General features: G+C 46.5%; 1 protein-coding gene across 3 annotated transcripts in view; it reads right to left on the bottom strand.

Moving 5' to 3' along the window:
* The window catches only part of DSCAM (DS cell adhesion molecule), a 718,036-nt gene that overhangs the window by 288,675 nt on the left and 413,837 nt on the right, over positions 1–15,524 (bottom strand). For all 3 annotated transcript variants that reach the window (XM_089330520.1, XM_070071799.2, XM_089330521.1), the window contains exons 6-8: positions 14,720–14,995; positions 4,487–4,783; positions 3,476–3,751 (exon numbers count right to left, since the gene is read on the bottom strand). In XM_089330520.1, the coding sequence (XP_089186646.1) occupies positions 3,476–3,751; positions 4,487–4,783; positions 14,720–14,995 (849 nt within the window). The remainder of the gene's footprint in view (positions 1–3,475; positions 3,752–4,486; positions 4,784–14,719; positions 14,996–15,524) is intronic.

Genomic DNA, 15,524 nt, shown 5'->3' with positions numbered 1-15,524 from the left:
CACTCATAAACACACATTCACTCACATTCATACACATATGCTACTCACACACTCACTGATACCACATACACTAACACACCTCATACACTCACACACATACTCACATACCACCACACATTCATAACCACACACGTATTCACACACTATCACCCATTTATACACACATGCTAATCGCACACTCATATACACACACTCACTGATACAACATATACTAACACACCTCATACACTCACACACACTCTCACATACCACCACACATTCATAAACACAAACGTATTCACACACTATCACCCATTTATACTCACATGCTAATCACACACTCACTGATACACACACTCACTGATACACACATACACTAACACACCTCATACACTCACACACACACTCACATACCACCACACATTCATAAACACGCACACATATTCACACACTATCACACATTTATACACACATGCTAATCACACACTCATACACACACTGATACACACATACACTAACACACCTCATACACTCACACATTCACATACACACATTCACATGCACTCACACATTCACACATATTTACATACTCACACACATACACTCACATACTGTCACATACTCATAAACATATATACATATTCACTCACTATCACACATTCATATACACATGCTACTCACATATACACACATAATCATGCATACTCACACACATACTCTAACATACATTTATTTATTTTTTTGACAGGCAGAGTGGACAGTGAGAAAGAGAGAGACAGAGAGAAAGGTCTTCCTTTTGCCATTGGTTCACCCTCCAATGGCCGCTGCGGCCAGCGCGCTGCGGCCGGCGCACCGCGCTGATCCGAAGCCAGGAGCCAGGTGCTTCTCCTGGTCTCCCATGGGGTGCAGGGCCCAAGCACTTGGGCCATCCTCCACTGCACTCCCGGGCCACAGCAGAGAGCTGGCCTGGAAGAGGGGCAACCGGGACAGAACCCGGCGCCTCGACCGGGACTAGAACCCGGGGTGCCGGCGCCGCAAGGCGGAGGATTAGTCTAGTGAGCCACGGCACCGGCCTCTAACATACATTTATACACACTCATACACACATTCACATGCACTCACACACACTTACACATTTACATGCACATGCATACTCACACACCATCACACACACATAAACACACACACATTCACACACTATCACACATTCATACACACATGCTACTCACACACTCATACATACATACTCAAGCATACTCACACACATACACTAACATACATTTATACACACTCACACATTCACTCACACATACATACAAGCTATCACACACACATTCATCGACTCACACATTCACACACACACTCACACTCACATATATTCAGATACTCTCACACACACATGCTACACACATAAATTTACTCACACAATACACACTATCACACACATTCACACAAACTAATAGACTCATACACATACTATCATGCACACACATACACACACCCCACACTCTCACACACACTCATACACTCATGCACACACACACACACCCCTCACACACACACTGCACTCAGTGGTCAGGAAGAACCTACTGGGAACGAGGTAGAATGGTTCTGGTTTTGCACTTGCAGCCGTTTCACTGGAACCAAGCGCGCCTGCTTCCGCTTCTGAAGGTAGCTGAGTTTGCAGGCCCCATAACTGCTTTTCTAAAATCTCCTGAGTGAATTCCCACGAGTAGTCTGCCAGGAAAGGGGCTGGAGCTGCACGTACAGGAGTCCAGTAAGCAAGACCCTTTCAAGCTCCACCCACAAAGAGAACAGAAGTTCTCCATTTTCCCAACAGGTCAGTTGATTCCTTTTCTTTCTCCCTTGAATTTCACGTGACTGAAAAGAGTAAAAGCAATTAATCTTTTAGAAAGTGTCAATGGTGGCTCCTGGTCTGTTACTCATCTTCTTTGTTTACTGGTCGCCTCTCCTGACTGCAAGGAGAGCTGAATAAGGAGAAAGCTTGCCCGGCTCCTTCACCGTCATATTCTCGGTGCTCCGATGTGGTGCTTGGCATTAAGTAGGTGCTCCACAATCTGGTGGTCGAGGACACACAGACAACCACAAGATGAACTTTTGTGCAGCTATTACTGTCTGCTTTACCAGGAGTTTGCGAGTATTTGAGAAAGTTCTTTAGATATATGTTAACACTAGAAAACATTCAACAATTATTTATGCACAAGTAGAGCTCATATATAATGCATATTCTATAATATGCTATATTATATATACATGAATGTGTGTGTGAGAGTATAGATATTTTTTAAAGTAAAGCTAATGGGGCCGGCGCCGCGGCTCACTAGGCTAATCCTCCGCCTTGTGGCGCCAGCACATCGGGTTCTAGTCCTGGTCGGGGCGCCGGATTCTGTCCCGGTTGCCCCTCTTCCAGGCCAGCTCTCTGCTGTGGCCAGGGAGTGCAGTGGAGGATGGCCCAAGTGCTTGGCCCTGCACCCCATGGGAGACCAGGAGAAGCACCTGGCTCCTGGCTTCAGATCAGCACGATGGGCCGGCCGCAGCGCGCTGGCCGCGGCGGCCATTGGAGGGTGAACCCTTTCTCTCTATCTCTCTCTCTCACTGTCCACTCTGCCTGTCAAAAAAAAAAAAAAGCTAATGGGGTCTGTGGGTAAAGACCATTGGGGATATCATGAGAACCTTGTGCAGCAGCATGGGAGGATGACTACTGGGGCGTGGGGAGGGAGCTTGGGCCACTCAGCGGGGCTGGAGGCTGCCCCAGGTATCAGGGACTATTTTAGAACCTACTAGAGTTATCTGCATAACCTCCTTCATGTGGATTGTCTGCACAGTTGAGGAACGTTGATTTTACTTTCAGTGGAAGAAACTGGGGGAGTGGAAGAGACGGGTCCCCCTAGGCTCTGTCACTGGACGTTGGGTATCCATGGTGAATCTTGTCACTTTGTGGGTCTTTACTGGTAAGGAGGTTGGGGATGAGTTGTATGTCTCCATACAAAGATCCCCCTGACACACTTCCGGCCAGCCCACCTCATGAGGGAGAGAACAATTCTATCAAGAAAACTTTCTGTCGTGCCTTTCCGACCTGTGATCCCTTGGTCTGCTCACGGACTCAAGGGGAGAGGTTTGTCAGAAGTCCTCACATGTTATCAAAAGTCTCTCTGTTCACAATCTGAAAGAACTCACCTTTAGGAGTTGGCAGGAAAAGAAAAACCCACATTCCTAAGTTACCAAAAGAAGAGATAGCCAGGTAACCATGGCAAGGTTTTTCCTATGGCAATGTTAGCACATGGGTCTTTGGAAAAGGAGCCACAGAGCAGGAAAACACGCCTGTCTACAGGTGCCCCGAGTGTCCAGCCTAAAGAGGACATCCAGTGTTCCTGCCACTCTCCTACTCTGCAGGCGCAGATTCCTGCACTACGCATCCTTGGCCTTGGGCTGGTAAAGAAGCCAGGCCAGGGAACCCAGAGGGGAGCGGAATTACCTTTCACGGTCACATGGACGCTCTGGCTGGTGGAGAGCTGTGGTTGAACCAACACATTGCAGGTGTACTCCCCCTCGTCGACTTCTTTCTGCACATCTGAAAGTTTTAGAGTTCCATTGTTCTCAAATGCCACCTGGCGGTGGTTAAAAGGAAGCAGGTTGGAGTTCTTGTACCATTTGATGGAGTAATAGGGGTAGCCAATCACCCGGCAGTGAATGTACGTGTCCCGTCCTGCTATCGCTGTGATGTTTTTCATTGGTCGGATGCTTGCAGGCCCTAGAGACACACAAAGAAGCTCTTGAAAATAATTTAAGGGTACATCACGTGTAGGGAAATGGGGTTCACTTTTTCTTGAGTTGATAATGTTGTTTTTTTTATAGAAACCCCTCTTTTTCAATTAAACGATTTTGTCTGTATTCAGCATTTTGTGCTAAGAAACACTTCTATGACTTCCAAGTTATTTGGATCAGTATCGAATGCCCTATCAACCAGGTCTATGGAATCGTCTGAATGACAAGAGAAAAGGCAGCTTAGTCTACACGTTGTAGCTAGTCTACACTGAGCGGTCATGCTCCTTTTGTGATGACACAAGAAGCGACTGAACGACTGTTCAGTTCTCTCTATAAACTAGATCATGAAGATGGAGGTTATGCCATGTCGCACCACGAATGCAAGTTAAGTACCATGGACAGGGGTGTTGACCACAGATGGAGTAAGACAGAAGGAAAGGAGAGAGGGAAGAGCATGCAGAGCCAAACCCAGGAGAGGAAAGCTCAACTGGACACGTCTAAGAGTGAGACAAGAGAACAGGCTGACTTCAGAACCCCAAGTGCCACGTCCACCGGTACCCCGATCGGTGCCATTCCTGAGTCGGAAGGAAAGGGCAGGAGCTGGGAAGCGAGAGCTGGTCGGCCGGGCGGGCGTTCCCAGCCTCGGCTCGGGGCATGCAGCACCTCCTTCTCCACTACAATGAGGTATGTGTGTTTTTGGAGGAGCTGATCTGACAAGCACCTCTTACGTTTATTCGAGCCTGGTACAGGACGACTCCCGCCGAGTTGTTGGCCGTGCAGCGGTACACTCCGCCGTCGCGCACCTGGGAGCTGGAGATGTTCAGGTAGCTGACCACGTTGCCCTCGGACGTGATCATCTGGCTGATGCGGTGGCTGCCGCCCTTGAGGATCGGGTCGTCATCCAGCGTCCAGGTGATTGTGGGCAGGGGCGTCCCCTTCACGTTGCACATGAGGGACACGGGCTCCGCTGGACTCACCACCTTTTCACTGAAGGCAGAAATAATCTTGGGAGTTCCATCTGCAGGGGGACAGATTATGGACAAAAGTGGCACATGCAAATAATTAAACAACTTCCAAGTGCATTTGTTTTGCGGCTAGGAGGTCAAGGTCATGGTTGGTAAAAACCCCTGCGGAAGACGTGGTGTTAGGGATGAAGTGACGACCCTGTCAGAACAGGATCAAAACCAGTGTGCACAGCACTGGCATAATTTTCTCAAGTAGAAATTTCTCAATTTCTCATAATTGTCCCACTTAGGGGGACAAGAAAGCAATCCAGAAGTCCAGTAAAACCATGGAAGTTTCCTAAAAAAGTCACCAACTCAAAATTGGGCTGTCCCTATCCACAATCGTAAATGCATAAGCATGCCCACGCCCCTCCACAGTCACGCCGGCTTTGTGCATCCCTCGGCTGATTGAGAGATTTCTCACTAGGGAATTGTGTAGAGGCATAAAGGAAACTCCTGGGAGACTGATGACCTCACCTTTATAATATTCTCATTAGAAATATTGTTTGAATCTTCTGACGAGAAAGCTGACTGCGTGGAAATGCCTACGGAGTTTCTGATAGTGGGTAGAACCCAGCACAGGTCGGTCCTTGCAGCACGTATTAAACATCTGTAGGTGATTTTAAGTTAGTCGCCATATGATTTGCCAGCCAGCGTGGAATCCTTCTGAGAGCGAAACTGGCACCCGTGACGATGGGGCCAAGAGGCACGAGGCAAACCTGCCTCAAATAAACTAGGACCTTCGCTTTCGAGAACATTTCCAATATGTTTAGCAAAGATCAAATTGGCTCATCTCATTACATTTCTATCACATAGATGAACACTCTTCCTCTTATTATAATGGTTGTAACAGGAAACGCTTCTTTTAAAACATATTTTCATTAAAAATAAAGAGACTGGTATATTAAAGAAAACCTGGGAAAATAAAAATTTAGAAAGGTTGCAAATAGGCCTGCCAGACTCCGACCTATATCATCATGATGCTTTTCCCAGGCATCAGTGGGTCATCCTGACATGACTGCGACCACATACAATGGGATTTTTGAGTCTAGTAATAAACCTTGCTGGAGGCTGACATTTTTTGTTCCTAAAAAACATTTTAAAACCCATTTTTAGTTCATGGGTTTGTCTTAAAATGGGAGATAATGATTGAAGGATTTTATTTAGTTTTAAATGGTTATTAGAAAAGTAGTATATAGATGTATATAGACATACATATCCGTTGTGGGAGACATTTAAAGGGGGGAGAAACGACACAGGGTAGCTTGCAGTTCCTTCAGAGAAAGGTGACTGCTGACAGCTGCCTGTACCCTGTGGAAGGCGCCCCTCACCACCCCAAATCCTCGAAGCCTCCATCTGCAGCCGGCTGGGCCAAAAGCATGGGGTTCCACCGCGGTGGGGGAGGCTGTGCAGTGGAGCTGCCCACAACCCTCCCCCTCTCTTGGTTCCCAAGCCTTGGGGTCCTCTCGTCCTCCACACAACTCTGCTCCAGGCACTGGAGAAGGCCCTCCAGTCTGTCTCACTGTTTTGGTTCCTTGGGTGCATTCGTAAGTAACTTATTCCTGTGCCCTTGCGTTGCAAACATTCTTCTTCTATCAGAGACAACATTGATATGAAAATTTTTAAATATTAAAATTTCAACAAAAATCTGTGTTTCCTTCTCCAACACAGCAGATGCTGCCTCATCGGGCTAGGCGTTTCACGTCCGGGGAGTCAGACGTCACATCCATAGCCAGTCATGCGCACTCGGGACAATTTGTCCCTGTAATTCCACACCTCCTGTGGGACGCATTTAGCTACACGTTTCTCTGCATTGATTTTTGCACTCAGCGCTGAAGATACAAGTGCTTTTACTGTTTAGGAAAATGTTCCTCCATTGTCTTTTCTTAAAGTAGGGAAACCTTACAGAGAATGGAATGTACAGATCCTGAGTGTGTGGGTGAGCTTGGCTAAACGTGAACACCTGTGTGACCTGCAGCGTTCTGAAGATGTAAACATTTCCCCAAGGGCTGCGTTCAATCCATCCCCATCCCTGCCTGGATCTCCAGCCACCGGAGTGAGTTTGACCTGCTCTTGAGCGTCCAACAAATGTGAAAAGGGAGTAGGTACTCTCACAGGCACGCACCTCTCCTGCCATAACCACAGGGAACTTAGTGAAGTCAGCAAATCCAGCCTTGAACTTGCACTGTGACCGAACCGGCAGCTCCACAGTGAACTTCTGCCCAGTGGCTGACAATGCCGCTTATCCCTCCTCAGTGCCAACTAGCGGCACAGCTTGCATTTCTTTATCTGGTCCCTGTAGTTTCTTGGGTTCTGGAACAGTCTTAGGTCCCCTTTGTAGTTCTTGCTTGGCTAGTTTGGAGAAGAATTTGGAAGCCAGATACAAGACGCTAGCTTTGTCTTGTATCTCTCAGGATCAGTGCAGGCTGTCCACTCTTCACAGAAACACAGTGGGAGTGGTGTTGTTTCTGGTGTGCTTCTTCAAAACATTGACACTGCCTTTCGTGAAGTGTCTGCTCCCATGTTTGGCCCATTTTGTATGGGACTGTCTTCCCTTTCGTTATTGATTTGTAGAAGTAGTTTATACATATGGAATATAAATAAGTAAATAATTATCTTTTAATGGTCATAAATATTTCTCAGATATATATGCATAGAACATGTCAGATATATATCACATACGGTATAGCTGCATGAATGTGCATATAAAACCTTTTCACCCACTCTGTGGCTGTCTCTTCATTTTCTTAATGATGTCTTTGTCATTGATATTTAGCACTTTCTGTGTTCTAAGAAATCTCTGCCTTTCCTTAAATCACATAAAATTATTATTTTTCTTTTAGAGACCTCAGGGCTTTGCACAGGTCTATACCTCATATCAAATTAAGGTTTGTGTAAGGTATGAAGTGATTGATACTGGCCGGCGCCGCGGCTCACTAGGCTAATCCTCCGCCTTGCGGCGCCGGCACACCAGGTTCTAGTCCCGGTCGGGGCGCTGGATTCTGTCCCGGTTGCCCCTCTTCCAGGCCAGCTCTCTGCTGTGGCCAGGGAGTGCAGTGGAGGATGGCCCAGGTGCTTGGGCCCTGCACCCCATGGGAGACCAGGAAAAGCACCTGGCTCCTGCCTTCGGATCAGTGCAGTGCACCGGCCGCAGCGGCCATTGGAGGGTGAACCAACGGCAAAGGAAGACCTTTCTCTCTCTCTCTCTCTCTCTCTCACTGTCCAATCTGCCTGTCAAAAAAAAAAGAAAAAAAGAAAAAAGAAATGATTGATACTTTTTGCCACATATTTACTGAGTTGTTTTAGTGCTGTTTGTTCAGCTGTTGAATATCCTGTGCCCTTCTGAAAACCAGCTCACCGTTCTACGTGTGTGGTCCTGTGTCTGGACTGTGTCTTTTCCACTGAGCCACGTATGGAGTGTGCATGCTGTAGGTCTTTCCATCTAGCAGTAGGGGTCTTCCAACTCACTTCCTCAAGATTGTCTGGGTGGCTCTCTCTTTACTTTTCCATATTTATATTTTGAATGTTCTTTTTTTTGGGGGGGGGGTGAAGGAGAAAGAGAGAGATCAAGCGAGTGAGCCTCTGGCTACCAGTTCACTCCCAAATACCCTCCATAGTCAGAGCTGGGCCAGGCGAAAGCTAGGAGCCAAGAACTCAATCCAGGTCTCCCATATGGATGGCAGGGGCTCATTTACCTGAGCCATCAACTTCTACCTTTCAGAGTGTTTATGAGCAGGGAGCTGGAACTGGGAGATGGAGCTGGGTGTTGAGTCTACGTACTCGAATATGGAAGGCTGGTGTCTTAAGTGGTAGGCCAGACACCTGACCCTGATATTAAATTTTAACCAAGTTAGAGTCCCACTTTTCTGTTTGCATTTTAAAATTAATCTATGAGATTAAGATTTTGGTTGAGATTATATCAGATATCAGAGACAATTGCTAACTCAAGAATATCCACAGGTTTTTTTTTTTTTTTTTTTTTACAGGCAGAGTTAGACAGTGAGAGAGTGAGAGAGAGAGAGAGTGAGAGTGAGAGTGAGAGTGAGAGAGAAAGGTCTTCCTTTGCCGTTGGTTCACCCCCAAGTGGCCGCTATGGCCGGTGCGTTGCAGCTGGTGCGCTGCACCAATCCGAAGCCAGGAGCCAGGTGCTTCCTCCTGGTCTCCCATGCAGGTGCAGGGCCCAAGCACTTGGGCCATCCTCCACTGCACTCCCGGGCCACAGCAGAGAACTGGCCTGGAAGAGGGGCAACCGGGACAGAATCCAGTGCCCCAACCAGGATTAGAACCCGGGGTGCTGGCGCCGCAGGCGGAGGATTAGCCAAGTGAGTCGTTGCGCCAAATATCCATAGTTTCAATCCTTGATGATATTATATCTTTTCAATTTGAGCATTTTGTGTGTTTCAATGTGGTGTTTTGTAGTCAGTATGTTGTACAATTAGTCGTGGTTTGCATGTTGAAATCTTCCATATTCACATGAAATATATCTTATCTTTCACACTTTTATGAACAGAAATTTCCGAATATTATTTTCAATGATTCTAACTATATAAAAATGAAATTGCATTACGTAACTGCTCTGGTATCCTACGGCTTTCTAACCCTACTCAGCCTTACAGAAATGGCTTTAGCTTCCTGGGACTTTCTGTAAATGTCAATGGCTTTTGTTAAACAGAACTGAAAATTTTCCTTTGCAAACATCATGCGTTTATTTCCTATTATGCTTGACTAGAAATCCGTGTAGCACTGAATAGAAGTGGTCTTGTGGATATCCTGTGTTGGTCTCCATAATAAATGAAAACCACTTAGTGTTTAACCATTAATTATGATTTCAGCTGTAGGTTGTTCACAGGTGCCGTTTATCTGGTTAAGGAAGCTGAGAGATTTGTCATTCTGGGTGGATATTGAACTCTGTTATGTGATTTTTTTCTGGATAGATTGAGATGATCTGTTGTTTTTTCTTTTTTATTCTATTAATATAGTGACTTACATAGGTTAGCTTCTAAAATGTCTTGCTAATCTTGTATTTATGGGATAAACTCAGCTAAATGTACATGTGCCTGCGACTTTTAGTATGCTTTTAATCACATCTACTTATAGTCAAAATTGCTGTACTTTATGTGACGTGTAAGAACCTGTGACAAACAATGCAAGTGATTTAAATGTAGCCTCCCTCTGTGTTACCACATTATTTGTTTTAAACTCTACAAATAATGTTACAGCTTTATCATGTTGTGATCCATCAATGGCTGCTTTAAAAATTTAAAGCAGGAAAAATAGTTTGCTAAATGTCTATGGACATTTTTATCACTTCTCATGTTCTTTATCCCTACACAAGGGTACTTCCAAAACCTCATGTGACAGAGAATTTAAATAAGTCTATTTTAATATGAAGAATTCGTGCAATTTTTCCAAAATATACATTTTTCATGAACTTTGATAGGCCCTTTGTATGTACGGATTTCAAAAATGTTTTGCGCCAAAGAAACTTCTGTTTCGATTGTTTTTCATGCTGCCCTGATGCCCCCCTGCTGGTCTGAGTTTCTACCTTACCTTCTCTTCTTCACCCTCACCACTTGTTGATGTACAAGTCTTCTTACTTCACATCCTTCCACATTTTGCATATTGAAAAGGCCCTTTTTTGGCCTTAAATTCCGAAGACCATTTTTTCTATGCAAGCCTAGATCTTCAGGGCTGTGTTCTGGTTTGATCTTTTCACCAATCTAAAGACATTGCTCCATTTCTTCTGCCCCCAAAACACCCACAGGGAAGTTATCCATAGTTGGTATTGATTTCCCCCTCACGTACAAGAGCTTCTCATTACCTTTGGTATTAAGCAGCTGGACGCTGAGGAACCAGCACGTAAATATCTTTGTGTTTATTCCTGAGGTTTGCTGTGTTTCTTGGATCTGTAGCTTCATTTTCAAAATAGACTTATCTATTTATTTGAAAGAGTGACAGAGAAAGAGGGAAGGAAAGACAGAGAGAGGGATGTTCCATATGTTGGTTCTCTCACCCAAAGGGGCACAGAGCTGGTTCTGGGCCAGGCCAAAGCCAGGACCCAGGAACTCCATCCAGGCCTCCCACATGGGGCCCAAGCACTTGGGTCATATTCTGCTGCCTTCCCAGGCACATTAGCAAGGAGCTGGGTTGGAAGCAGAGCGACTAGGACTTGAACTGGTGCCCTGAAGTGGGATACATGTTTTGCAAGCAGTGGCTTGACCTGCTGTGCCACAAAGCCAGTTCTTTCATTTATTTAATTTTATTGTTTTTGACAGGCAGAGTGGACAGTGAGAGAGAGAGAGAGAGACAGAGAGAAAGGTCTTCCTTTGCTGTTGGTTCACCCTCCAATGGCCGCCATGGCCAGTGCACTGTGGCCAGCACACCACGCTGATCCGAAGCCAGGAGCCAGGTGCTTCTCCTGGTCTCCCATGGGGTGCAGGGGCCCAAGCACTTGGGCCATCCTCTACTGCATTCCCGGGCCACAGCAGAGAGCTGGACTGGAAGAGGGGCAACCAGGACAGAATCCGGTGCCCTGACTGGGACTAGAACCCAGTGTGCCGGCACCACAGGCGGAGCATTAGCCTATTGAGCCGCGGCGCCGGCCCACAAAGCCAATTCTTGAGGCTTCATTTTTCTAATAGTAGCAAATTTGAGAAAATTATGGCCATTATTTCTTCAAAAAATCTTTCAGCTTCATTATCTGTCTCCTTCTGCACCTCTGGTTACACGGATGTCAGGCCACCTGACAATGTCTCACATGTAACTGAGGTTCACGCATTTACTTTGCAGGATTCTTTCCATGTTTCAGATGAAATATTTTCTATCTATGTTCAACTTCATTGTTTTTTCTTCTTTCTTCTCCAATCTTTTGTTAAAGCAAATACGTACGTTTTTTCACTTCTATTAATTTTCTTTTACATTTTATATTTATCTGTTTGTCTTTCTCATTATGTCTATATTTTCCTTTATGTTATTGACCATTTTTTTAAAAGATTTATTTGTTTGAGAGTCAGAGCTATAGACAGAGAGGTCTTTCATCTGTTGGTTCACTCTCAAAATGACTGCAAAGGCCAGAGCTGGGCTGATCTGAAGCCAGGAGCCAGGAGCTTCCTCCGGGTCTCCCACACAGGTGCAGGGGCCCAAACACTTGGGCCATCTTCCACTGCTTTCCCAGGGCACAGCAGAGAGCTGGATGGGTAGTGGAGCAGCTGGGTTTTGAACCTGCTTAATCTACTACACCACAGCGTTGGCCCCATATTGCTAATATTTTAAATAGCACTGCAAACTCCTGATCTGCTCCTTCTAACACCTGGGTCCTCGCGGGGTCTGTCCCCACTGCCTGCTTTCTCTCCTGTCCTCTGCTCACAGCACCCTTTATCAATGTCTCATTATTGTTTACTGTGGACTAGGATTCTCTCCCACATTTTGTGGTTCGGGTGCCACCCACGTTTTCCAAGGGGGATATCTGGAGATCTGCAGACAATGCTGTTGTTTCTTCTTTCTGGGTTTCTGCTCCACCCATGCACTTTGCAGGTGTTTCAGTAGCCCAGAGCCACGTCCTGGATCCCCCCAACCCCAGAAGACAGCAGCTCCTTCCAGTTCTTTCTGTAGCAAGTTGGGAGTGTTCTGGGGGAAATGGTGGCAATGCAGGTACCTCCTAATCCTATTCCAGTCTTTCAAAGTCAAATCCTTTCTGCTGCATTTGTTGTCCCTCTAGCATTGTTTCTCGAAAGTTCCTAATTTTTATCTGCTTGTGGGTTAATCTGGCCTGCCCTTCCACCCTATCAAGAACTGGAACTTCTTCTTTATGATTCCATTCCCCAAGTCCTCTGGTTTCACTTTGAACCTGTACTTATTAGAGTCCAATTTTCTTTTTTGACAGGCAGATTGGACAGTGAGAGAGAGAGACAGAGAGAAAGGTCTTCCTTTGCCATTGGTTCACCCTCCAATGGCCGCCACGGCCGGTGCACCGCGCTGATCTGATGGCAGGAGCCAGGTAATTCTCTTGGTCTCCCATGGGGTGCAGGGCCCAAGCACCTGGGCCATCCTCCACTGCACTCCCTGGCCACAGCAGAGAGCTGGCCTGGAAGAGGGGCAACCGGGACAGAATCCGGCGCCCCGACCAGGACTAGAGCCCAGTGTGCCGGTGCTGCAAGGCAGAAGATTAGCCTAGTGAGCCGCGGCACCAGCCTTAGAATCCAATTTTCTTGTTAAAAAACACCCCCAACTCTCCACTGTCTCAGTGGTCACTGCTGGCTCCTGGTGTCACGGGTCTCTGTCTTGTTGCTTGCACCCGCAGCTGCCTCATGGGAATCACGGGACGTCCCCAGAGGATACTGGCTGGGCCCCGTTTTAAAGCAGGTGTAAGGCCTGTGTGTGTAATTCCACTTCTGCTCTCTTTTGCTCCATTAGCACTGTCATCTCTCAGCAGAGAACAAAATAAGTGGAAGTCTCTGTCCTGAATGGAAGCTGACACGCAGCAAATACACCCCCGAGTGTGTTCGGCTGCTCCTCTGCCCCCACCCCCTTTTTTGTTCAAGTGACGGCTTTTTTTGGAGATGAAAGCAGACATTATTTTCCCAGTGAGACCTGAGTGTGTCGTTGAAATCTTTCTGGCTGTCACTCTCTGACAACCTGAACTCTTTGACATCATTATGGATCATCAATATGCTCTTTAAGTCTCCTTGGTCATGTGAGATGGTTGCCGAGGTAACGAGGCCTTGGCAGGTGGTAATCGCTCCCTTTTCTGCAAAGAATCTAGAAACGGTGACGGTGTAAGGACCAGAGTGCACCATCACGAGCACGCTGGCCCTGGACAAATTAATTACTTTATGCTCTTAGTCACCATGTCAGGCATTTAATTTAAGGTCGGCCATCAGCTAATTTTACCTCGGCTTATAAAGTCATTCTCTGCAAGGAAATGCACGAATCAAAATAGGAATCTTGCTTCTTCTTAAAAATTAGCCAAAGTTTAAAACAAGTAATAGAAATATATCTCAGTATTATGACACATACAAACTTAATTTTATAATGGATTTTGTTCTCTCTTCCGAATGTAGGAAAATCATGTCGTTATTTTTATCAAATGATGACAGCAGATGAATTTTCAATGATGTGTAAAGACAGAATTGCATTAGGACAGATAGAAGTGGCTGCAATGGACCGGTGGTAACTGAGAGTCTGATTTGAACGTTCCTGTCGTAGTTTCTTTCCCTGCTGAAGTTCCTGAAAGCTTTAAGTTTGCAGCAACCAGTTAAGCAAAGCCAGTGGTAGAGCATGCCTAACACCTGCTGTACCCAGAGTAACTCCTTACAAATCCCACTCGCCTGCTTCTGCGGACAAACGTCTGGACCCAGCTGGGGACAACTGTGCCAACCGGACACCACGTTTCACCCCACCCAGCACCAGGCTGGCTTACGGCTCACCGCCAGAGTGGCTCGCCTTGGTTAGGGAGTCCCTTATCACCCACCCCTGGACGTGTGGCAGTGTCCGAGGACGTCTGTGACGGCTGCAAGGTGGAAGCAGGGTGCCACCAGCTCAGGGGACGGAGATTCTGCTCAACACCCTGCGGTGCATCCTGCAAAGCAGCCCCCAGACAAGCCCTGACGAGGAAGCCCTGGCCGAGAGGACCAGGAATCGTCAACCAAACGGTAGGTGACCAAGCATCTGTGGTTTACGCCTTAACAAGAACTTTACACACACGAAGTTATCCTTGTATGTTGCTTTAGGTTCCTTATAACATGCACAATTCCATCCTCATCAGAATGACCCCCCTCCCTTATTTGCCTGATTTAGCCTGAAAAAAAATCTAGCGTGGACTTGTTAGCCGGCTAGAGAGACAGAAATCCTCAAACCACGTAGTCAGCACTGCCTTGCCCTTTGCTCCTCTATTCTGAATGCTCTGGGTTTGGGATCTTTCGCAGCTGCGCCCTCCGCCGGGGCCCACTCACCTTCCAGGACCACCTGCACGTAGTCCTGCGCCGACAGCTTGTCCTTGCGCACGAAGCACTGGTACGCACCACCGTCACTTTTGACCATGTGATCCATGATAAGGTTTTCGTGGTTGGTCCCTGTGATCCGCACATTTTTGCCAGGGTTGAGGACTTCGCCATTGCGGTACCAGGAGAGCTCCTGGTCTTCAGTGCCCGTCACGCTGCAGGACAAGGAGACCTGGCTCCCCACGCTGCTTTTAACCTTCCTGGGACTGATGGTGGCCTTTAGGGGCTCTGGAGAGTTGGACAAGAGAGAAGAAAAGGCACAGTCATCACATATGCAGAAAGCACTTCACCACCACGCTAGACTTTGGAAAAGGCAAATGCATCAAGGCACACGTGTTCCATTTCTTCTTAGATTTCACAGTATTTTGTAGTGCACCATTCTGGAAATACCGCTGTTGATATTTCTTTCTTTCCACTCTTGTTTCTCTGTGTAAGTAATAGAATGATGCTGGTCAAACTGCTTTGTCACCAAGTGGATGTGAGGATGATGGTATTCATCCAATGACAGTAAGAATTACAACATGCTGGTTACCAACAGGAACATACTGCTTTTCAATATATAAATCCTATTTGCCTTGTTCTGAGAAAGTATTGATGGGTTTGCCCTGGGTCATTACACACACACACACACACACACACAAAGTTTACTCATATGCTGTATGTGGCTTAACCCAGCCAATGTATTACACAGAGTTTTGAAAGAAATAGAATTGTTTCCTTGATATGCAGCTAACGGAGTTGGCATTCCTTTCCTGAC

The sequence above is a fragment of the Oryctolagus cuniculus genome, chromosome 4, assembly GCF_051225735.1.
Source record: "Oryctolagus cuniculus isolate XC-2025 breed Fujian yellow rabbit chromosome 4, ASM5122573v1, whole genome shotgun sequence".
NCBI classification, from domain to species: Eukaryota; Metazoa; Chordata; class Mammalia; order Lagomorpha; family Leporidae; genus Oryctolagus; species Oryctolagus cuniculus.
Note: the sequence above shows the minus strand (reverse complement) of the source record. Positions and strands in the feature narration are given on the sequence as shown.